This window comes from Notolepis coatsorum (genome assembly GCF_963971535.1).
Source record: "Notolepis coatsorum genome assembly, chromosome: 11".
Lineage (NCBI taxonomy): Eukaryota > Metazoa > Chordata > Actinopteri > Aulopiformes > Paralepididae > Notolepis > Notolepis coatsorum.
Genome location: NC_140175.1, coordinates 4,163,867 through 4,189,076, shown reverse-complemented (window position 1 = coordinate 4,189,076; position 25,210 = coordinate 4,163,867). Strand labels below are relative to the sequence as shown.

Below are 25,210 nucleotides of genomic sequence, written 5' to 3'. Positions count from 1 at the left end.
AAGAAGGATGTTCCGATGAGGTCTTCAAAGAGGAAGATGTCGAATGAACACAGACATTTGCCAAAGCAGCAGCAGCATCATTTAAATTATCTTTATTAAAATTTTTATTATTATATTTTACTTGTCTCGTTTTTTCTGCCGTTATAGTTTCCACTCGTCGCATGTTTTCTCTCCACAACTAACGCTTCTAAAAATCACAATGTTTTACTTTACATTTTGTGTTCCTCACATTCACCCATTAGGGGTTAAGTGTCTTGCTCAAGGACACAATGACACGCATGTCTGGGAGGAGTGGGAATCGAACCGGGAACCTCATTACCAGACGACCGCTCTACCTCCTGAGCCACATATACATTATGTATGTATATTTAGACTTTACTCCTCTTTCCTATTCTGTTTACTTTGTAACATACGGTAACTTTATACAGCAGATCTAATACAAAGTGCTTTATACATAAAGGTTATTAAGGCTGTCAATCGATTAAAATATTTCATCTGATTAATCGCATGATTGTCCATAGTTAACTCACGATTAATCGCATATTTTTTATCTGTTCTAAATCTACCTTAAACACATATTGTTCAAGTTTTAATACTCTTATCAACATGAGTCAACAAATGCTTGCTTTATGCAGCCATTTAACACAAAAGGATGACCCTCATGTAAATTTAAAACGGAGTGATACACAAAATAACTTAAAAGAAAATAATTTAAAACATTGAATAAAGTGCATGAAATAATAGGGGAAAGAAAACGTTAGGAACAGTCACCCACACAAGGGCTGAGGACTCACACCCCCCGCCCCCCCTCTCACACTCCCAGCTCTCTCTCTCTCGCCCCTTCCTCATCTCTCTCACACACACACACACTGAGTCAGAAACAAACATAGTGTCAATGAGAGTCAATAATACACCTGAGTGAAGTCCGTGAATTCTCTTTCTGGAATCAGAAACTTCAGAATGTCATCTTTCAAAAGAGACCAGGCTCATGCATGTGCTATAAGCATAAAGTATGTTGTTTTGGTTTGCAAAAAAAGTATGCAGTCCTCAAAAAACGAAAACTAAAATAGCCACTTTTGGGGGCGCGGGTTAAGAGGCTAGTAAAAAAAAAAAGTGAAAAAACTTTAATCTTGCGTAAAAAAAAATAGTGGCGTTAAAAGAATTGTGCGTTAACGCGTTAATACCACGTTAACTTTGACAGCCTTATAGTTATTATTAAAAGATGGCACCAGGTTCACCTGATCAGAAACGTCACCCCGTTGGAGATGAACGCAGTAGGCGGCTGGTCTGAGTCGAGGAGTCACGCAGCAGGCTGTTGTCATGTCTGTATTTATTTTCATCTCGCTACAATTGACCATGTTCACATGGCGGCCATTTTGGCCCATGCCAGTTAGGGTACCTCATGTATACTGCACCTGTGTTTATGTTCAGATTCTACGTTTTATTGCCCATATTTATTGTAACGTGTAATATAACTAATAGGGCATACAGAGCCTCATCTGCACCTTTGATTACACTGTTTACTTGCTCATATTCTTACAACAATAATTATATTGTTTACACTGCTTATTTTTTTCTTTTCTATAATTGTATTGCCTATATTTATGTCTTTCTACTATTACCCTGCCCATACCTGTAACTCTCCCCTCCCCATTCTGCTATGACACCCGCATTTCCCCCAAGGGGATCAATAAAGGAATATCTTATTTTTACTCTTATGTCACACTCAGCTTAGGATTCCTGCGGAGGAAAGGAATCCCAAACTGAGCGAGACATAAGAGCAAAATGGCCGCCATGTGAATAATGGTCAGTGCAACAGTTTACTAGAGGCAGCTTGTTGCAAGTAAACAGTTTACAGAGAGAGAGGGCTGGCTTCAGGTCAGTTTACAGAGAGAGAGGGCTGGCTTCAGGTCAGTTTACAGAGAGAGAGGCCTGCTGGCTTCAGGTCAGTTTACAGAGAGAGGGCTGGCTTCAGGTCAGTTTACAGAGAGAGAGAGAGAGGCCTGCTGGCTTCAGGTCAGTTTACAGAGAGAGAGAGAGAGGCCTGCTGGCTTCAGGTCAGTTTACAGAGAGAGGGCTGGCTTCAGGTCAGTTTACAGAGAGAGAGAGAGAGGCCTGCTGGCTTCAGGTCAGTTTACAGAGAGAGAGAGAGAGGCCTGCTGGCTTCAGGTCAGTTTACAGAGAGAGAGAGAGGCCTGCTGGCTTCAGGTCAGTTTACAGAGAGAGAGAGAGAGAGGCCTGCTGGCTTCAGGTCAGTTTACAGAGAGAGAGAGAGGCCTGCTGGCTTCAGGTCAGTTTACAGAGAGAGAGAGAGAGAGAGAGGCCTGCTGGCTTCAGGTCAGTTTACAGAGAGAGAGAGGCCTGCTGGCTTCAGGTCAGTTTACAGAGAGAGAGAGAGAGAGAGAGAGGCCTGCTGGCTTCAGGTCAGTTTACAGAGAGAGAGAGAGAGACCTGCTGGCTTCAGGTCAGTTTACAGAGAGAGAGAGAGAGGCCTGCTGGCTTCAGGTCAGTTTACAGAGAGAGAGAGAGAGGCCTGCTGGCTTTAAAGTGTAACTAATTGTCGGAAATTGGTTTTACGCCATAAATATAGGATCCCAAAAAAACAACTTGAATTGTATCCTTTAACATGATTTGTGGAGCTCCCTCTGGTGTTGTGATCGTGGTATTCACTGACCTTTGGGAAGTATTTTGACATGTACATGGGTACCTTGGTCGTGTAGTGTATCTTGTAGACCAGGCCCATTGCAAGTTGCTGTACTCTGTCGTCTACTCTAAGCCATCCTAGGTTGTCAAAGTGGGCAGGGGTGAGGTGGGTTCTAGGAGTAAGGTCAAGCAGTAGTCTGACCAGTTTGTTTTGTGATGTTTGTAATTTTGTTTTTAGGGCCTTTGAGGTGCTTTGGTACCATGAGGTGCAAGCATAGTCGTAGTACCCTTGAATGAGTGCTCCTGCCAGAGTCTTCCTGTTCTCAGTTGTAGCGTTGTGAAGCGAGCGACCCTTATCAGTGGCCTATATCTACAGAGAGACACTGAACAGGGGGGGCAGGTCAGACCGACACACAGAAGAAGCCTTCAGGCGTCATAGCAGCATGGGGGAGGGGGGATGGGAGGTACAGGTATGGGCAGGGTAATGGGGGAGGGGGAGGGGAGGTACAGGTATGGGCAGGGTAATGGGGGAGGGGGGAGGGGAGGTACAGGTATGGGCAGGGTAATGGGGGAGGGGGGAGGGGAGGTACAGGTATGGGCAGGGTAATAGCAGCATAGGGGGGAGGGGAGGTACAGGTATGGGCAGGGTAATAGCAGCATAGGGGGGAGGGGAGGTACAGGTATGGGCAGGGTAATAGCAGCATAGGGGGGAGGGGAGGTACAGGTATGGGCAGGGTAATAATGGTAGAAGCCAATACAGTAGTAGGCAATACAACTATAGTAAAGTAGAAAAGTAAAAACAAATAAAAGGCAGTGTAAACAATAGAATTAACTGTGAATATACGCGTCTGAGAAAGTAGGCAGTGTGATCAAAGGGTCTGTATGCCCCATCAGTTATATTATTATACATTACATAAAAATATGGTTTCAATAAACACTAGAATCTAAATATATACAGTACTATGAGTAAGTATACGGTATATATACACAGGTGCAGACAGTATACATAAGCTACCCTAACCGGAGTGGTATATACGTCATCCGCTGCTCCCGAAATGCAAAAGAGATCCCGATTCCCCCTCACTACTAGCAGGGTTTGCATTTTGCGTTTTGTATATTTTGTACAGTGTTTGGTCTTTAACTCTTTTTACCGTATGAAGCACGTTCTCAGGAGGCTCGTACAGAACCAAGCATTTCACTGTAATGTACATGTACCTTAAATATGTGACAAATAAAACTAAACTAGGACTAATCAAATAAGTCAGAAGGCCAGTTAAACACGGAACCCATCATCCATGCTGTGTGACGTAGATGTTCAAAGGGGATCTGAATCCTTCGCAGAGGGGGGGGGGGGGATCTGTTCCAGGCTCATGTCATGCAAGGTTTTCTTCTATGTAATATAATATTCTCCATAGTTGGTCCCGTAAGCAAATAATCCACATAGTATGCAAACCTGTACCGCAGCTTCCAAGCAAGCAGGGTAAGGTGCCAAGAGCAGTCTGTGTTCCTTCAAATGAACTGTACTGACCTGACCACCACCACCACTTACTACAGCACACAAACCACAGAGGGGAGAGTGAGAGAGAGAGTGAGAGGAGGAAGAGAGAGAGAGAGAGAGAGAGGAGGAAGAGAGGAGGTGGAGCTTACATGACGAGAGGAGAGCCTGAAGGCAGATATTACAGTAGATAGATAGGAGGTTCTTCTTCCTCCAAGAGCCATTCTCGTTCCACTACCGCCCTCTCCACCTCCCCCCCCCCCCCTCCGGCAGAGAGAGACCGTGGACTAGTAGGTCTAGAGAAGGACTTCCTCTCTCTCACACGTTGGATTATTATCCCCCGTTCAAGGTAAAGTGAAACTTTATTCTGCTTCTTTTCTCTCATCTCCCTCTCTCTCTCTCTGTCTCTCTCTCCTTCCCCCTCTCTCTCTCTCCTTCCCTCCCTCCCTCTCTCTTTCTCCCCCTCTCTCTCCCTCTCTCTCAGTTTGCAGGGTGAAGTACAGTTTCTTCTTGTGTATTTCTCTCTCTGTCTCTCCTTCCTCTCTCTCGCTCTCTCCTTCCCCTCTCTCTCTCCTTCCCTCCCTCTCTCCTTCCCTCCCTCTCTCCCCCCTCTCTCTCTCTCCCTCTCTCTCTGCCTCTCTCTCCCTCCCCCCCGCTCTCTCTGTCTCTCCCTCCCCTCCCTCTCTCTCTCCCCCCCTCTCTCTCTCTCTCTCTCTCTCCTTCTCTCTCCTTCCCTCTCTCTCCTTCCCCTCTCTCTCTCCCCCTCTCTCTCTCTCCCCCCCTCTCTCTCTCTCTCCTTCCCTCCCTCTCTCTGTCTCTCTCTCCTTCCCTCTCTTTCTCCCTCCCCTCCCTCTCTCTCTGTCCCCTCTCTCTCCTCTCTGTGTCTCTCTCTCCTTCCCTCCCTCCCTCTCTCTTTCTCCCCCTCTCTTTCCCTCTCTCTCCCTCTCTCAGTTTGGCAGGGTGAAGTCCCGCTCTCTGTCTCCTTCCTTTCTCTCAGGAATGAACTGGTTACATTGAGCGAATACAAACGTCAAGGTTTAAGAAGACGACAGAAGCAGATTTATGACTCTAAATTCTTTCTATATGAAAATGGACAAGCTATAATATGAACAGAATGTGTGTGTGTGTGTGTGTGTGTGTGTGTGTGTGGTGGAAAGTAACTAGTATATTTACTCAAGTACTGCACTTAAGTAAAAGTTCAAGGTACTTGTTCTTTACTTGAGTATTTCCATTGTAGGGAACATTGTACTTTTACTTCACTACGTTTCAAAGGAAATGTTGTACTTTTTACTCCACTGCATTCATCTGAACCAGTTACTAGTTACTTTGAAGAAAGAGATGTTGTATAGAAATCATGGCAACAATCGAGAGGACGTTCACAGGGCAGCAGAACTGGACCACATACCACTTTAACACAACCTATAGAGGTCAATGGATCAAGGGCTGAATGCACCCAAGCACTGGAACACACAAACATCATATAGAATGTGTACTTTTGATACTTGAGTACATATCAAATACCTCTCCACGTTTACTTTAGATATTTGAATGGAGAACTTTTTTTTTGTATCCACTTTTTCACCTGTTTTTCTATTTTTCTCCCATCCCAATTTCGTGATTCCAATTCTTACCTCCCCTGTCTTGAACGTTGCTAGACTATGCCTCCCACTGGTCGGCTGTAGTGAGGATAGAAGCCTTGCATCACGTGTCCCCTCCGGTACACGAGGAGGCAGCCTGTCGCATCTTTTCACCAGACAGCACAATCTCTCAGTGGCGAGGAGTAACGCGCGTGGGAGGCTCACGCTGCCCCCGATACTTCCTGTTTCTGCTGTACAGGCGTCACCCAACCGACCTGTAGGAGTCGCTGTCCACAACGTCCGATCCCCACCCACCGGCTTTCCCACCCCTAACACTGCCAATTGTGTTAGTATGACGGCTGGCCAAGCCGGAAGCAACGCAGAGAGCTGGGCTCGATACCAGCATCTCCTGTGTTAGTGGCGAGCGCCTTGCCCACTGCGCCACTCAGCCGCCCCTGAATGGAGAACTTTGACTTTTTTCCAGAATACTATTTCATCTGGGTATTTCTACTTTTATTAACCCTTTCACTGCCACACGACAAAGGGTTAACCCTTTCACAACCACACTACAGAAGGTTAACCCTTTCACTACCACACTACAGACGGTTAACCCTTTCACTACCACACTACAGACGGTTAACCCTTTCACTACCACACTACAGACGGTTACCCTTTCACTACCACACTACAGACGGTTAACCCTTTCACAACCACACTACAGTAGGTTAACCTTTCACTACCACACTACAGTAGGTTAACCCTTTCACTACCACACTACAGACGGTTAACCCTTTCACTACCACACTACAGACGGTTAACCTTTCACAACCACACTACAGTAGGTTAACCTTTCACAACCACACTACAGTAGGTTAACCTTTCACTACCACACTACAGTAGGTTAACCCTTTCACTACCACACTACAGACGGTTAACCCTTTCACTACCACACTACAGACGGTTAACCTTTCACAACCACACTACAGTAGGTTAACCTTTCACAACCACACTACAGAAGGTTAACCCTTTCACTACCACACTACAGAAGGTTAACCGTCTGTGCGTGCGTGCACGCTCATCTTGGTGTGGCATGAGCTGGCAGCAGGAAGCGGTCAGGAAGGAAACAGTCAGTATCACAGAGACGAGGGGCAGAGACGAGGGGCACAGACGAGGGGCACAGACGAGGGGCAGAAGGATCCTAGAATGCGAGGAAAGCCTCTAAAATGTATGGAATGTGGCCAGTCTCTCTCAGGTCTCTACACGTGAAGCCGTGATAGGATCTCGCTCGCAGGACAGTGGGGTTTTGTTTCATGATCCTTTCACTCTGAGGTCGATGTTCTTGGAGACGGAACGAGGCATATCGTGTGTCATTCCCACCTCAGTGACGACGAGAGCAACATGGAACATGCAAATGAGCCAAACCAGTTTTTCAGCAGGTTTGACCAGGTGAGGAAGCCCAGTGGTCTCCACCTGGGGAAACTAGAGGGGGCTGTTACAGTATACACTGGAGAACCCCTCCCACTCCCACTCCCTCTAGGGGGAGCTAGTCAAGATGAGGAGCACGTTCAGCCATAGACTCATACCCCCCCTGACGCACCACACACCACCTGGGCCACTCCTTCCTGCCAGTAGGAAGGACTTCACAACCGTGGGCACAGACTGCTGCCAGCAGCTGGAGAACTAACGGCTGGAGAACTTGAGAACTGTTGATCTGACTCTTAATAATAAACACTGTTAGGACTATCTGACTATTTTTTTTTATCCACTTTTTCTCCCATTTTTCTATATTTTCTCCCATCCCAATTTCGTATCATCCAATTCAACCCTCCCCTGTCACGAACGCTGTTTCTTGCCTCCCACAAGCCGGCTGCAATGTGGACTAAGTCATACATAGCACAAGTCCCCTCCGGTACTTGAGGTAACAGCAGTCGCATCTTTTCACCTGCGCAGCTCGATCTCTCAGTGGCAAGGAGTAACGCGTGGGAGGCTCACGCTGCCCCCGACACTTCCTGATTCTACTGCGCAGGCGCACCAACCGACCTGTAGGAGTCGCTGTCCACAACGCCCGATCCCCACCCATCAGTTTCCCACCCCCTAATACGGCCAATGTGTATTAGTATGAACAACCAGCTAAACTGAAAGCAATGTGGAGCGCTGGGCTCGAACAGGCAAGCCCATCGTCTCCGTCATTCGTGGCGAGCGCCTTGCCCACTACGCCACGTAGCCGCCCAGGACTATCTGACTCTTAATAATAAACACTGTTAGGACTATCTGACTCTTAATAACAAACACTGTTAGGACTATCTGACTCTTAATAATAAACACTGTTAGGACTATCTGACTCTTAATAATAAACACTGTTAGGACTATCTGACTCTTAATAATAAACACTGTTAGGACTATCTGACTCTTAATAATAAACACTGTTAGGACTATCTGACTCTTAATAATAAACAATGTTAGGACTATCTGACTCTTACTAATAAACACTGTTAGGACTATCTGACTCTTAATAATAAACACTGTTAGGACTATCTGACTCTTAATAATAAACACTGTTAGGACTATATCTGACTCTTAATAATAAACACTGTTAGGACTATCTGACTCTTAATAATAAACACTGTTAGGACTATATCTGACTCTTAATAATAAACACTCTTAGGACTATCTGACTCTTAATAATAAACACTGTTAGGACTATCTGACTCTTAATAACAAACACTGTTAGGACTATCTGACTCTTAATAATAAACACTGTTAGGACTATCTGACTCTTAATAATAAACACTCTTAGGACTATCTGACTCTTAATAATAAACACTGTTAGGACTATCTGACTCTTAATAATAAACACTGTTAGGACTATCTGACTCTTAATAATAAACACTCTTAGGACTATCTGACTCTTACTAATAAACACTGTTAGGACTATCTGACTCTTAATAACAAACACTGTTAGGACTATCTGACTCTTACTAATAAACACTGTTAAGACTGTCTGACTCTTACTAATAAACACTGTTAGGACTATCTGACTCTTAATAATAAACACTGTTAGGACTATCTGACTCTTAATAATAAACACTGTTAGGACTATCTGACTCTTAATAATAAACACTGTTAGGACTATCTGACTCTTAATAATAAACACTGTTAGGACTATCTGACTCTTAATAATAAACACTGTTAGGACTATCTGACTCTTAATAATAAACACTGTTAGGACTATCTGACTCTTTATAATAAACACTCTTAGGACTATCTGACTCTTAATAATAAACACTGTTAGGACTATCTGACTCTTAATAACAAACACTGTTAGGACTATCTGACTCTTAATAATAAACACTGTTAGGACTATCTGACTCTTAATAACAAACACTGTTAGGACTATCTGACTCTTAATAATAAACACTGTTAGGACTATCTGACTCTTTATAATAAACACTCTTAGGACTATCTGACTCTTAATAATAAACACTGTTAGGACTATCTGACTCTTAATAACAAACACTGTTAGGACTGTCTGACTCTTAATAATAAACACTGTTAGGACTATCTGACTCTTAATAATAAACACTGTTAGGACTATCTGACTCTTAATAATAAACACTGTTAGGACTATCTGACTCTTAATAATAAACACTGTTAGGACTATCTGACTCTTAATAATAAACACTGTTAGGACTATCTGACTCTTAATAATAAACACTGCACAGACTCTGGTGCAGTGGGTTACTATGGTTTGGACCACACTACAGTCATCTCCCGCCTCGACTTCTGCAACGCACTACAGTACTTGCTGGCCTCCCGGCCACTGCCATCAAGCCTCTTCAACTCATTCAGAACGCAACCGCCCGCCTGATCTCAAACCTACCGAAGTCGGCCCATGTCACCCCACTTCTTAGGGACCTGCACTGGCTCCCCATTGCTGCACGAATCCACTTCAAGGCCCTCGACCTGGCATATCGTGCGGCGAAGGGAACGGCTCCCGCCTACCTCCGGTCAATGGTCTCTAACTACACACCCTCAAGACCCCTACGCTCTGCATCTCCTGGCCGCCTCAGACCTACTCCTATCCGAGCTCCGGGAGGGTCATCAAAGACTCTTAGCCGCCTATTCTCAGTCCTCGCCCCACAGTGGTGGATCGTTCGCCATCGACTGAAGACACTTCTTCAATCAATATCTGAAATTTAAAAAAAATTAGGAAAAAAACCAACCTTCTTACTGTAATGTACTCTTCCTAATATACTAACATACACTCATCACTGCAGCACTCAAGTCTTAACACTTTGATGAACATTGTTACTCAGCTGATAAGAGTTGTACCCTTCCTTCCTACTGACTTGTCATACAAAACTTGTGTAAGTCGCTTTGGATAAAAGCGTCAGCTAAATTACAAAATGTAAATGTATACCATCATCACTATCACTACTGACTGATTGAATCCTGCCACTCACTACTGTTCACTACTACTACTGTTATCACTATCATCATTACTACTTTCACTTTGTTCCATGTTCTATTCTTATTACTACCTATCCTACTGCTATGACACTTGAATTTCCCCCAAGGGGATCAATAAAGGATCAATAAAGGAGCACTTGACTTGAACAGCTCTCTGTTGCACAGTTGGTCATGCTCTTGTTTTTGGTTCAGCTGCCTCTGAGTCTCACCGCTGTCCGTGAGCAGGTTCTGTGTCTAACCGTCTGTGTCAGGGCCCTCAGATCAGATGATAAGGGTCTCCTAACCACCCGTAGGTCCAATTTCAAGTCGGGGGGGGGGGGGGGGGGGGGGGGGGGGTGCTAGACCGGGGAAGACATTCGGCAAAGAATCAGGCTTTTTTGACATTGTTTTCTTTTAGCCCCTCTGGGCTCACAGCACACGTGGGGGGGGGGGTTCTCTTGTAAAACGTGCTGTAACAGAAGAATTAGGAGTTACACCCACTGGGTACTGCAGTCTGAAGCTGGTCTGAGGTCAGCAGTTACACCCACCTGGGTACTAGTGGTGGGGGAAATATACAGTATAGTATCGCGATACAAGGACAAGGACGCCAAGTATCGACTTTTTTTTGTATATATTCTTTTATTATTATTATTATTATAATTTTTTTGTATAAGGAAGTTGCATTGTTAATTTCAATACCTGTAATATACAGTAATCCACACACACACACACACACACACACACATGTGCATTCAGTTAAGTTGGAATATGACTGTAATACAAACAGTTCAGTCTGTCAGGTACATGCAACACAGATTACAGTGTTGACGTCTGCTTGAGAAAATACCATTTGCTGGGCGGCTAGGTGGTGCAGTGGGCAAGGTGCTCACCACCAATGCAGGAGACGCTGGGTTCGAGCCCAGCTCTCCGCGTTGCTACCAGCTTGGCTGGTCGTTCATACTAATACAATTGGCAGTGTTAGGGGGTGGGAAGCTGGTGGGTGGGGATCGGACGTTGTGGACAGCGACTCCCACAGGTCGGTTGGTGCGCCTGCGCAGTAGAATCAGGAAGCGACGGGGGCGGCGTGTCCCTCCCACGCAGACCCTCGCCGCTGAGAGATCGCGCTGTGCAGGTGAAAAGATGCGACGGCTGCCTCCTCGAGTACCGGAGGGGGACACGTGATGCAAGGCTTGGTCCACATTGCAGCCGACCAGTGGGAGGCATGGCCTAACAGCGTTCGAGACAAGGGAGGGGAGAATTGGACGATACGAAAATTGGGGACGGGAGAAAAAGTAGATAAACATTTTTAAAAATACCATTTGCTGCAATAAAAATTATTGAAGTGAGATGAACAGACTGAAAACTTTATTTGATTAGATAATACATGTTGTTGACAAAGTTTTACTTTGCAGTTGAAAAAAGGTAATAAATCGCAATATATTGCAATATTAATATCGCAATACTCAGCATATCGCAATATATTTTGAACCGCAATACTATCGTATCGTGACTTAAGTATCGTGATAATATCGTATCGTGAGGCCTCTGGTGATTCCCACCCTCACCAGGTACTGCAGTCTGGAGCTGGTCTGAGGTCAGCAGTTACAGTTATATCACCAGGTACTGCAGTCTGGAGCTGGTCTGAGGTCAGCCGTTACAGTTATATCACCAGGTGCTGCAGTCTGGAGCTGGTCTGAGGTCAGCAGTTACAGTTACACCCACCAGGTACTGCAGTCTGAAGCTGGTCTGAGGTCAGCGGTTACAGTTATATCACCAGGTACTGCAGTCTGGAGCTGGTCTGAGGTCAGCCGTTACAGTTATATCACCAGGTGCTGCAGTCTGGAGCTGGTCTGAGGTCAGCAGTTACAGTTACACCCACCAGGTACTGCAGTCTGAAGCTGGTCTGAGGTCAGCTGTTACAGTTACACCCACCAGGTACTGCTGTCTGAAGCTGGTCTGAGGTCAGCTGTTACAGTTATATCACCAGGTACTGCAGTCTGGAGCTGGTCTGAGGTCAGCAGTTACAGTTATATCACCAGGTGCTACAGTCTGGTCTGAGGTCAGCAGTTACAGTTACACCCACCAGGTACTGCAGTCTGAAGCTGGTCTGAGGTCAGCAGTTACAGTTATATCACCAGGTACTGCAGTCTGGAGCTGGTCTGAGGTCAGCAGTTACAGTTATATCACCAGGTACTGCAGTCTGAAGCTGGTCTGAGGTCAGCTGTTACAGTTACACCCACCAGGTACTGCAGCCTGAAGCTGGTCTGAGGTCAGCTGTTACAGTTACACCCACCAGGTACTGCAGCCTGAAGCTGGTCTGAGGTCAGCAGTTACAGTTATATCACCAGGTACTGCAGTCTGAAGCTGGTCTGAGGTCAGCAGTTACAGTTATATCACCAGGTACTGCAGTCTGAAGCTGGTCTGAGGTCAGCAGTTACAGTTATATCACCAGGTACTGCAGTCTGGAGCTGGTCTGAGGTCAGCAGTTACAGTTATATCACCAGGTGCTGCAGTCTGGAGCTGGTCTGAGGTCAGCAGTTACAGGTACCAGGTACTGCAGTCTGAAGCTGGTCTGAGGTCAGCAGTTACAGGTACCAGGTACTGCAGTCTGAAGCTGGTCTGAGGTCAGCAGTTACAGGTACCAGGTACTCCAGATGCAGTGCTCTGGACTGCTTCTCCTCTTATCTTCAAGAGGGCTGTGAACAGATGATGTGACGTCATGATGGGAGAGGAAAGCACTTAAAATGAAGGCGTGTGTTAATCAAATAAGAATGGAGGTCAATTCTGAAAGAAATGAAGTAGAATTGCACATGGAATATGTCAAATAAAGGGGCAAATTAAGCTTAAATTAAGCTCCTTAATTTCTCCTGACATTTACCGATGAAGATGTTTATCAGTAGAAGAGCGGCTGAAATGAAGTCTCTGCGGTGTTTTAAGTACCTCAAGTTCAACTTCTTTATGTGTCAAATACACAACAGTTCAGGGGCTTTGCAGGTAATGAAGTGTTTGTGTTTCCAGCTCAGACTCAACAGCACAGTTAAGAAACATCAATGAAGACAAGAATGGTCACAATAAGTAGTAGTAGTAGTAGTAGTAAGATCAAATATAAAATGAGGTAAGTCGTCCTTCACTCACTTGGAATAAACGGCATTTGAAGGGAGATCTTGGTTGTATGTTTTTTCCAGCCACCTTTGTGGAAACCTATAGTGTAACAACAAGTGAATGTTACTGTAGATGTTGCCTTGACATGCATCACTTTGCTGGCAGGTTAAGCAAACACATGATCTCAATCCGCCCGCAGCTGTTGGAGTATGAGATACCTTATCAAGCCCGTGTTTAGAAAATGGGTTTGACTGGAATCGTTTCCATGACTCCCCCAGAATTCTTTCACACTTCTTTCCGAATTTGAAATGCCTTCTTTGTTTCCACGAGTCGCGGCTCTGAACCAGTGGATCACATCTGTGGATAAAAGTGGCGTCTAGTCGAATGTGTCTCGTTTGAAACATTGACCCATTTCACTGGTGGATCACAGTCCTTCCTATCAGATGTGAGGAAGTTGTTGAAGGTAGTAGAGACACACAGATACACACACAGACACACAGACACACAGATACACACACAGACACACACCGACACACACAGATACACACACAGACACACACACAGACACACACACAGACACACAGATACACACACAGATACACACACAGACACACACAGACACACACCGACACACACAGATACACACACAGACACACACACACAGACAGACAGACAGATACACACACACATAGACACACACAGACATACACACACACATACACACACAGACACACTCCGCTCTCTTTCTCCTTGACACACACACACAGACACACACACACAGACACACACATAGACACACAGACACACACACAGAGATACAGACACACACAGATACACTCCACTATTTCTCCTTGACACAGATACACACACAGACACGCTATGCTCTCTTTCTCCTTGACACAGACAGACACAGACACACAGACACAGACACAGACATACAGACACACACAGACACACTCTACTCTCCTTCTCGACACAGACACACAGACACACACGTCACACACACTCCGCTCTCCTCCTCGACACACACACACAGACACACACACACACATCACACGTTACAGTAATGTTTGCACAGTTATGTGGTCTGTAAGAATTACGCAGCAGAAAGTTGCAATATCCTGACAGACGCTGTGGGAGCGGAGAAGCTTGTAGTTTACACAGTCAGGAATGTAGGAGGTTAGACCCACAGAACCTCACTGTAAACACCTTTTCTTGGTACAGGAGTACAGGAGTATAGTTTAAAGGCTCAATCCGTTGTCTTTATACTTCACGGTATGTCTTGTTTAATATAATACATATACTTACCTTTTAATTGATCATTATATTTCTACATTTTAAGAAAAAACACTTTTTTAGTTGTAATTTAAAAAATGATGATTTCCTGGTATACAGAGCAGGCGTGTAGTCAAATTAAGTTGAAATTATTCCAATGAATATGTAAAAGATCTGAATATAAAAAGATGAGAAAAATAAACAGTGTGAACAATACAATTAACTCTGAGTATAGAAATATGAGAAAAACCATAAGTCCTATAGCAGACAGATTTGGCAGCGGACTCCTATGGGGCCAGCTCTCCTGTTGACCAGATGGTGGAGCAATAACGGAATCTCAAACTGAAGAGGCCACACCCCCCACGCTGAAGAGGCCACACCTCCCATGCTGAAGAGGCCACACCTCCCAAGCTGAAGAGGCCACACCTCCCACGCTGAAGAGGCCACACCTCCCACGCCACGAAGTCTGACTGACACAAAGCGTCCTGCCAGGAGGGTCCTTGTTCTCTTTGTTCTATCCTCTCTTTCTCAGTTTTTCTCCCCGTCCCAATTTAGTCGTTGTGCCAATTCCCCCCCCTCCCCTACCTGGTTGTTGTACGCATGTTCTCCTACGAGTCGGTACAAGGGAACCGAGGACTCTCATTGGTGAAGTGTAGCGTGTGGGAGGGCACGCTATCTCCACCAAGTCCTGCCCCGCTGAGCAAGCGCCCAGACCGGACCTGTAGGCGTCGCTGTCCACAACGCCAGATTCCCACCCTCCAGCTTCCCACCCCCTAATACAGCCAATTGTATTAGTGTGAACGACCAGCCAAGCTGGTAGCAACGCCGAGAGCTGGGCTAGAACCCAGCATCTCCTGCGTTGGTGACGAGCACAATCTCCGCTACGCCACCTGACCGCTCTAGGTCTAAGCGTTTTAAGATAAGATAAGATATTCCTTTATTAATCCCCTTGGGGAAATTCCAGCGACACACACATACAGCTCAACGTTTCCTCCTAGGTGCAGGTCTAAGTCTAAGCTTTAGGAATCTATTCTCGAAGCACCAGCTGTATATGTGTTTTCACAGAGCAGATGAACCTGGTTGAACCCGGATGTTTCGCCCGGCTGCAGGTTTGTGTGGGTTCTTGTCGGTCCGTGGTTGATCTCAAGTGAAGTAACATCCTTCTCGCTGCCAGAGGCTGAGTGCAACACTTATATCTACAGGATTTGGGTGATTGAGTGGCAGAGCAAAACAGCTGTTAATAAATAACATGACCTGAGTTTACTTTTCATTTAATTTCAAACATTTTATTTCAACTCGTTTACAGCGACAACGAGCTTACAAAAGAAAGACACAGTTTAATAAATCAGCTGAGACGGTTACAAGTCGACACACATGGTGGTCGGAGATCATACTTTTAAACGCAGCGAGAGAAGGAAGAACCTTCAGCTTCAGAGTCAGTCGGAGGGCGTTCCAGGTGTCGGAAGAACCTTCAGCTTCAGAGTCAGTCGGAGGGCGTTCCAGGTGTTGGAAGAACCTTCAGCTTCAGAGTCAGTCGGAGGACGTTCCAGGTGTTGGAAGAACCTTCAGCTTCAGAGTCAGTCGGAGGGCGTTCCAGGTGTTGGAAGAACCTTCAGCTTCAGAGTCAGTCAGTCGGAGGACGTTCCAGGTGTTGGAAGCATCAAAGGAAAAAGCAGTTTTAATTTTTTTGAACTTGACCTTATTATGGCCAAATCATACATCTGTGGATAGGGAAAAGGCTCCTCTTTCCAATGGCAGGGTTGAATCTGGATTTAGTCATTTCCTTGCGGTTTTACGATGAAAGAGATATAATTAGCATTTTTTCGATAAATTCGTATTTCCCGATAAATCGTATAAAACATCGGTAAAAATGAAAATATACACTTTGACTACTGTTTTGATAGGGTTATGGTATTTACTCTTGGCTACAAAAAAATAAAAATAAAATACATTAACCTCTTAACATCCCGGGCCCTCACGAGGACGATTGGCGACGCGCCACTTTGCCGACCTCTAGTGGCTCGGGTGTGCATTTCTTTCTTCTCCATGATCACCTGCACCTCTCTGTGTTCGTCTGCAGATGATGAGCGACCAGGAGGAGAGCGACAGCAGCAGCGAGTCTCACGTGGGGGAAGACCTGGAGGGAGAGGGGGAGGGGGAGGAGGAGGAGGAGGAGGAGGACACGGCGGAGACGACAACAACAACAACAACAACCCCGAGTCTCTTCCAGTTCTCCTCCACGCTGTGCGCCGCCATGCGGATCCGGCAGAAGTACCTGGCCATGAAGAAGCGGCGTCTGGAGAAGCTGGCGTGCGCCGGCGCGCAGTGGGCCGTCACCGGGGCGCCCTGTCGCACCAGCCCCAAGTTCTTCCTCTTCGACGGGCACACCCCCGCGCCGTCCAAGGTGCCCCCGAAGAAGAAGAAGAGGAAGAGGAGGATGAAGGTGCTGTACCCGCCGGGAGGACGTGGGTGCAGAAGCCCACCCAAGCCGGACCCCAGCCGGGCCAAGAGCTGCCTCTTCCTGTTCTGCGCCATCGTTTTCCTCCAGGTAATAAACGCATTACGATAATATTATTACCGGTATGTGCGGAATATGTAGGATGGAAACTGTCGTTATTATCATCAGCGGCTTAAAAACACTTCTCCGTACAACCAACCGAATATAAAGCAGAAGTTAGTTGGGTCATCTGTGGCACTTCCGTGACCGTGGAGAGCGAAGGTCAGTTTCTCAATGGATTTGTCATCTAGGAGGGTTAATAAACAAATTTAGCCGGGTGCATTTTTTAAAAAGGCGGGAAAAATTTGTGAGAGACCAAAATCCAAAATGGCTGCCGTGGAAATTAACTTTTTAATGATTTGACCTACAAGCTACAATGATACACAAACAGCACAATACATGGTTTAAGTCAAGAGCTTATTTTGGTCAAGGAATAGATATTTGGTGTTTATATAATGATCTGACCTATTGTTGACCTTCAAATGCAAGATGGCTTCCAATTTTGAGCTCCAAACGGGATTTTTTTTCAAAATCATCACAGAGCCTTCATATTAGGCTCTAATTAAAACGTTTATTTCCACGGCAGCCATTTGGGATTTTGGTCTCTCACTAATTTTCCCCGCCTTTTTAAAAAAAATGCACCCCGGCTAAATTTGTTTATTAACCCTCCTAGATGACAAATCCATTGAGAAAAGGAACCTTCGCTCTCCACGGTCACGGAAGTGCCACAGATGACCCAACTATATACTGTATCAGAATTAAATGCATCAAGGCAAAACAACAGACGTGTCAAGGGGAACTTGTTCAAATAGAATCTAGCCATTCAATAAAGGCTTTTCGCTTTTCCGTCTTAAGAGTCAGGGAGGTTGCGACCCTCTCTGCGTCGCCCCCTATCTCCCTGTCTCGGAGCGATGACCGGAGTGTTGAACGTCCCGTGATTAAGACGGGAGGACTCTCTGCGCCGCCCATGTGCCTCAAATAGATCCGCTATCAGCTCTATCTTTAATTTTTCAAAATGTTCAGTTGCTATTGCATGCACTGATCTGTGTTTCACTACACACACGAGTGCATGCTTACCAACTGTCCGTCTGCAACACTACTATCACCGACATCTAAGAAGGGAGATCCCCGCTTGAATGGCCCTTCTAAGGTTTCTCTCCTCCACACTGCCTGTGGTGCATTTTTTCCTATTGTTAGGTTTTAGTGAGTTTTTCCTTACCTTCGCGTGGGGTATGTCTGGGAGTGTTTGCATTCATTCATTTATTTTGCATTTATTTTGAATTTGTTGGATCTTGTTTTGTTCTTGACTTATTATGTTTCTTCTTGACTTGTTTAAAGAAGACGTTTCTGGCCCATGGGGACATTAACGTGTGTTGTCGGGCCTTACAAATAAATTTGATTTGATTTGATTAGATTAGAGTTGCCTTGGTTTTCAATCATCTTTCGTCTCGAGTCCCTCCATCCAACGACTATGCTTGCACCTCATGGTACCAAAGCACCTCAAAGGCGCTAAAACAAAATTACAAACATCTCAAAACAAACTGGTCAGACTACTGCTTGACCTTACTCCTAGAACCCACCTCACCCCTGCCCACTTTGACAACCTAGGATGGCTTAGAGTAGACGACAGAGTACAGCAACTTGCAATGGGCCTGGTCTACAAGATACACTACACGACAAGGTACCCATATACATGTCAAAATACTTCCCAAAGGTCAGTGAATACCACGATCACAACACCAGAGGGAGCTCCACAAATCATGTTAAACCCAGATTCGGCTCAAATAAGGGACTAAACACGTTTCGCAATTATGCCACATCAATGTGGAACGCCCTACCCAAAGCTGTAAAGGAATGTGGATCACTACCCACTTTCAAAACCAATCTCAAGGACACCTACGGGAGACTGCAATTCAAAACTGGCCCCTGTAAATATCCTAACCCAACCCCCTCCAATGTACAGTCATTTACCTAGTATGGTTTTGTCAATAGTCCAATGTACAATTTTGCTTGTTGTACAGTGTCCCCCCCCCCCCCCCCCTCAATGTACAGTTTTGCTTGTTTATACAGTGTTTCCCCCCCCCCCCCCAACCACCTCCAATGTAGATTACCCAGTATGGTTGTCAATATCCCAGTGTACCCAACCCCCCCCCACCCAACCTCCTCCAATGTACAGTTTCTACGTCAAATGTATATACTCCCTTTTCCTGACTCCTTCTGTATCACAAACAGTACTGTATTTGCAAATCTGGTATGTCATAAATGTATAGATGTAGCAGTACTGACTATCTGTATGTCATGTATGTCATATATGTCCTGATGAATTGAAAATGGGGGACCCTGATGTAAACAAGACGAAAGTCTTTCTCTGGTCTGCATCCCCTTAACAATTGTGTGTATTGAGCTGTACTGTATTGTACCCATTCTGCAATCTGTTAATAAAGTTTTCAATCAATCAATCAATCATGTATGTCATATATGTCCTGATGAATTGAAAATGGGGGACCCTGATGTAAACAAGACGAAAGTCTTTTCTCTGGTCTGCATCCCCTTAACATAACAATTGTGTGTATTGAGCTGTACTGTATTGTACCCATTCTGCAATCTGTTAATAAAGTTTTCAATCAATCAATCAATCTGTGATGGCAGACTTCAACCACGGGAGGGAGCCAGAGAGCCTCTGCAGAGGTGTCCCCACAGAGACCACTGCACTTCCGCGTTACATGGAGCTCGTGAGGAGGAGGGGGGAGGGGGGAAAGAGCGCGCGGGCCGCGGGGGTAGAATGAATGAATGTTGATTAGAGCCTGCTACTAACTACAACCACTTACGCCAAGGCTCCTCAACATTCGTTCACGCGGCCCGGGCCCCGCTCGCGTCTACCTTAATGATAAGCAAGCAGTGCAAAAATGCGGAAGCATTCGTCACCGCACGCCACTACGGTAAAGCGCCTTTCTTTTCAGGCCCGCTTTGGGAGCTGTCGCGCGGAAATAGGCTGTCTATTGCCATTCTCTTTGACAAACTCTAACCTTAACCAGCTCCTTAACAGCGCCTAAACTTAACCGTTCTAACCTTAACCAACTCCGAAACAATGCCTAACCTTAACCTTAACCTTAACCATGCCTAACCTTAACCGGCGAAAGAATACACGTTAAAAAAAAAATCACGTTAAAAAAAAAATATTCGATGGGATTCGAACTCGCCAGCAAACAAGCCATAGGATCCACAGCCATGTAGTCTTGCCAATTGAGCTATTTCTAGATACTGAATAAGGGGCGGTGACTTATATATATTGAGCTCCGCTCGTGTCGAACCAAGGCGGGATCTCATGCGCATGCGCGGGCACCTCGCGCGAGCACGCCGGCGCACGCACGCACCTGAGCGAGCACGCCGCCGCCGGTGCACGCACGGGCGCTGGGCGGCGGAAAATGAAAGGCGCATTACCGCACGCCACTACGGTAGAATGCGTTCTCAAAATACCGGAAGTGTTGCGGTGGTGCGTGGGGCGTCTCTACATTTCGTAGCAGCATTTCTGCAGAACCCTCTCTGATTGGTTGAACTCCATTTCTGCAGACCCCTCTCTGATTGGTTGAGCGAAGCCCCTCTCTGATTGGTTGAGCATGCGCATGCGCCGCGACAAGCTCCTCCAGAAACTCCGGAGGAAACTCCGTTAAGCTCCAGAGAGAGAGGCTGAAAACCCACAGTTCTTGCCCGACGGATGGGAGCGAATCCCGGATCCGAGGTTTCTGATGACTACCCCCAAAACATGGAGGTCGCGAACGCAATTTATACGCATGGAAGTATTGATTACGCCATAACGAATCATTAAAGAAATATACCGTTAACTGGAATATGTTGTGTGTGCCTTTCTGAATATGATTTGGGAGGGTTATAATAGAAGAAAGACAGTGTAAACAATTATAACGTTATGTGAATAAATCGCGAAATAATAACTAATTCCTTGGTCAATAGAAGTCTCTGTGATACTTTCTGAATATGATTTGGGAGGGTTATAATAGAAGAAAGACAGTGTAAACAATATAACGTTATGTGAATAAACCGCGAAATAACATCAGTTTCTAACAGCTGGCTGTGTTGTGAAATGTGCATAACGTTATGAATAAACCGCGAAGTCACGGGAAATAAATAACGTTATACGCGAATCTGGTAGTACATTTCTGCTTATCTTCTTGATATGATAACATTACATCCGCCTTTTACCGCGTGACGAGCTAAACCAATCAGAGAGGGGCTTCGCTCACATGACGCTCAACCAATCTTAGAGGGGCTTCGCTCAACCAATCAGAGAGGGGTCTGCAGAAATGGAGTTCAACCAATCAGAGAGTGGTCTGCAGAAATGCGGCTACGAAATGTAGAGACGCGTATAGCGGTATGTAAATGTCACTAGGAATTGAAAATATGGGGGACCCTGATGTAAACAAGATGAAAGTCTTTCTCTGGTCTGCATCCCCTTAACAATTGTATGTATTGAGCCGTACTGTATTGTACCCATTCTGCAATCTGTTCATACAATTTTCAATCAATCAATCAATCAATCATGACACCTCATCAGCTCCTCTTGTCCCCCCCCCCCCCCCCCCCCCCAGGTGTACAACGCCATCGAGAACCTGGACGACCACGTCCTGCGCTACGACCTGGAGGGCCTGGAGAAGACGCTGCACCGGGAGGTGTTTGGCCAGCAGGGGGCGGTGGGGGGTCTGCTGGCCCACCTGCGCGACTACCTGTCCACCTACGTGCACAACAAGCCGCTGGTGCTCTCGCTGCACGGGCCCAGCGGCGTGGGCAAGAGCCACCTGGGGCGCCTGCTGGCCGGACACTTCCGCTCCGTCGTGGGCGAGCCCCTGGTGCTCCAGTACTACGTGCTGCACCACTGCCCCCTGGAGGCCGAGGCGTGGAACTGCGCCCGGGCCCTGTCCATCATCGTCTCCGAGACGGTGGCGCGCGCCGAGGAAGAGGAGAAGATCCCGCTCTTCATCTTCGACGAGGCGGAGCACATGCACGGCGAGATCCTGGACGCCCTGCGGGACCTGGTGACCTCCGGCTCGGAGCGCTCCAACGAACACCTGAACGCCGTCTACCTGTTCCTGAGCAACCTGGGCCACGCCCACATCACCAGACACCTGCTGCACAACTCCTCCAGCGTCTCCAGCATGGCGACGAGCGCGGCCGGGCGCCACGGCAACCTGGTGAAGGAGATAACGCCGGTGTTGCGCGACGCCCTGGCGCCGCTGCACCCGCTGTGGGCGGAGGCGGTCCTCGTGCCCCTGAGCCTGTTGGAGAAGAGTCACGTGGCGGAGTGCTTCATGGACGAGATCACCCGCGAGGGCTTCTACCCGGACCGCGGCAACATCGAGCGGCTGGCGGGGGAGATGGAGTACTACCCCGAGGTGGGGGGGCGGGAGTACGCCCGCACGGGCTGCAAGCAGGTGGTGGCCAAGGTCAACCTGCTGTGAAGCCCCTCTAGGGGGCGCCGAGACGAAACGACTCCTGGAGAGTTCTCTGAACGCTGTCGGTGACGGAGCCGGGAAGAGACTGCCGGTGAGGAAGACCACGGGTTCCGTTGTCCCGACAACACGTCTCCGACCAGGAGAGAAGGTTTTACACTCGGGACGCTGGCGGTGAAGACGGCAGGGTTCTGTTCCGAGACACGGTGTTGTTCCCTGGGGATCTGAATATCTGTCGTTTATTAAAGTCGTCCCACAAACAATCCTTGACTTGAGACGATGTCGTGGACACGTGATGTCATCACCGGGCAGCTCTTGATTTCTCACGACGGCAGTGAAGGACATGTGTTAGTGATTAAGAGAACATGTATTATTGGTGAAGAGAGGCTGCAGTATCTGAGCGGAGGATTCTGAATGTTTTGGTTCAGAACCACGCTGTGTTCAGTACCAGCCAACACTCCTCTTAACATACACACCTTTTTACGGTGGCCTTTTATTATTATTTTAATAAAATTCTATAAATGAGGGGCACCACGTAGCTGCGCTCGCAGTGTAATCGCAAACGCCCTTGGGTTCGAATCCGGCGCCGGGACGTGTGTTGCATCCCCCCCCCCCCCCCCCCCCCCCCCCCATCTCTTCACCCGATTTCCTCCGACTGTCCCATCTACAATAATAAAGCTGAAAATGCCGTAAAAACAAATCTTATTTTTTCTTTTCTTTTATGTATAAATGTGCAGCACTCTTGTTACTATGCTTTAGTGATGTTAGCGCACGTCTATGGAGTTTACACTGACCTCTGACACTGACAAACAGTACTGTATTTGCAAATCTGGAATGTCATAAATGTATAGATGTAGCAGTACCGTAATCTGTATGTCATGTGTGTCATATATGTTATGATGAATTGAAAATGGGGGACCCCGATGTAAACAAGACGAAAGTCTTTCTCTGGTCTGCATCCCCTTAACAATTGTGTGTATTGAGCTGTACTGTATTGTACCCATTCTGCAATCTGTTAAAGTTTTCAATCAATCAATCAATCTCTCTGAAGACTGCATGCAAGACATTTCCTAGTTCTATGGGCTATAATGAGAGTCAGGATGAATAGCAAATTCTTGGAAGAAGCTGCGTGCAATTAACTTTTTACATTTATAAACCCCGTTAAAAATTGCACCAGCGTTTCCAATAGGAGGCTGCATCGAATTTCTCACAAACAAAAACGGCAACGAAAACTTTAGGATGTACTGAGGGGAGACAGTGCTTTTTAAATAATGCTTTACTTTGACCAGTAATTGCATTTCCCAGCCCAGATAATTCTTGTATTTCCCAGAACGAGGCGTTGTGTGTGACGTTGTACATAAAGACACCATGTAAACAAAGTATGTATGCATTTGCTACAATTATAAACTTTACCAAAGATGATTTATTCTATTATTTTATTCTTATTCTATATTCATAGTTCTGAGGCCCTACTGAAGTTTGTGTGTGTGTGTGCCTCATCTCAAACCCTGCCCCCTTTTCTCGATCCTCCAACCGGACGCGTCTATATTAATCCCAGCCGAAGAGTGCAAGAGCGCTTCCGCATTCTTCGCCGCGCATGAGGTCCTCGCTTAGTTCAGACGCCCCATTCAACACGGTTAATCACAAACTCGAAACTCCGTTAAGCTCCAGAGAGAGAGGCTGAAAACCCACAGTACTTGCCCGACGGATGGGAGCCGAATCGCGGATCCGAGTTTTCTGATGAATAGCGCCAAAACATGGAGGTCACGAATGGGCTTCGCTGACCAGAGCTCTCTCAGATTCAAAGTTTTAATTGCAGCCTGGAACATACATGTTTCGGAACCAATGTGTAACTAGACAGTTACAATATAACATTTATATTAATTAACCCAGTTAATGCCTTAAGAGAAAGAGTCTGGTGGTCAATTACTACGGAAATGTCGTGTCTTACTAATAATAACTAATTCCTTGGTCAATAGAAGTCTCTGTGATACTTTCTGAATATGATTTGGGAATGGGCAGGGTTATAATAGAAGAAAGACAGTGTAAACAATATAATTAACTCTGAATATAATAATGACGAAAAATAAACAGGATACACAACAAGGTGCACTACATATAACCTCATCTCATGCACCTTGTTGACGTGTATCCTGTTTATTTTTCGTCATTCGTTAATTATATTGTTTACACTGTCTTTCTTCTATTATAACCCTGCCCATTCCCAAATCATATCATATTCAGAAAGTATCACAGAGACTTTTATTGACCAAGGAATTAGTTATTATTAGTAAGACACAACATTTCCGTAGTAATTGACCACCAGACTCTCTCTTAAGGCATTAACTGGGTTAATTAATATAAATGTTATATTGTAACTGTCTAGTTACACATTGGTTCCGAAACATGTATGTTCCAGGCTGCAATTAAAACTTTGAATCTGAGAGAGCTCTGGTCAGCGAAGCCGGCGCCGTTCGCGACCTCCATGTTTTGGCGCTATTCATCAGAAAACTCGGATCCGCGATTCGGCTCCCATCCGTCGGGCAAGAACTGTGGGTTTTCAGCCTCTCTCTGGAGCTTAACGGAGTTTCGAGTTTGTGATTAACCGTGTTGAATGGGGCGTCTGAACTAAGCGAGGACCCTCATGCGCGGCGAAGAATGCGGAAGCGCTCTTGCACTCTTCGGCTGGGATTAATATAGACGCCAACCG

At 46.1% G+C, this 25,210-nt stretch overlaps 1 protein-coding gene across 1 annotated transcript; it reads left to right on the top strand.

Moving 5' to 3' along the window:
* Nucleotides 1-7,113: 7,113 nt before the first annotated feature.
* tor4aa (torsin family 4, member Aa) lies at nucleotides 7,114-23,108 on the top strand (the record flags this gene model as incomplete). Its single annotated transcript, XM_084324160.1, has 3 exons — nucleotides 7,114-7,161; nucleotides 16,622-17,089; nucleotides 21,643-23,108. The coding sequence occupies 3 exons, from the start codon at nucleotides 7,114-7,116 to the stop codon at nucleotides 22,507-22,509; spliced, it is 1,383 nt and encodes a 460-aa protein (XP_084180286.1). The 3' UTR covers nucleotides 22,510-23,108.
* Nucleotides 23,109-25,210: the final 2,102 nt, after the last annotated feature.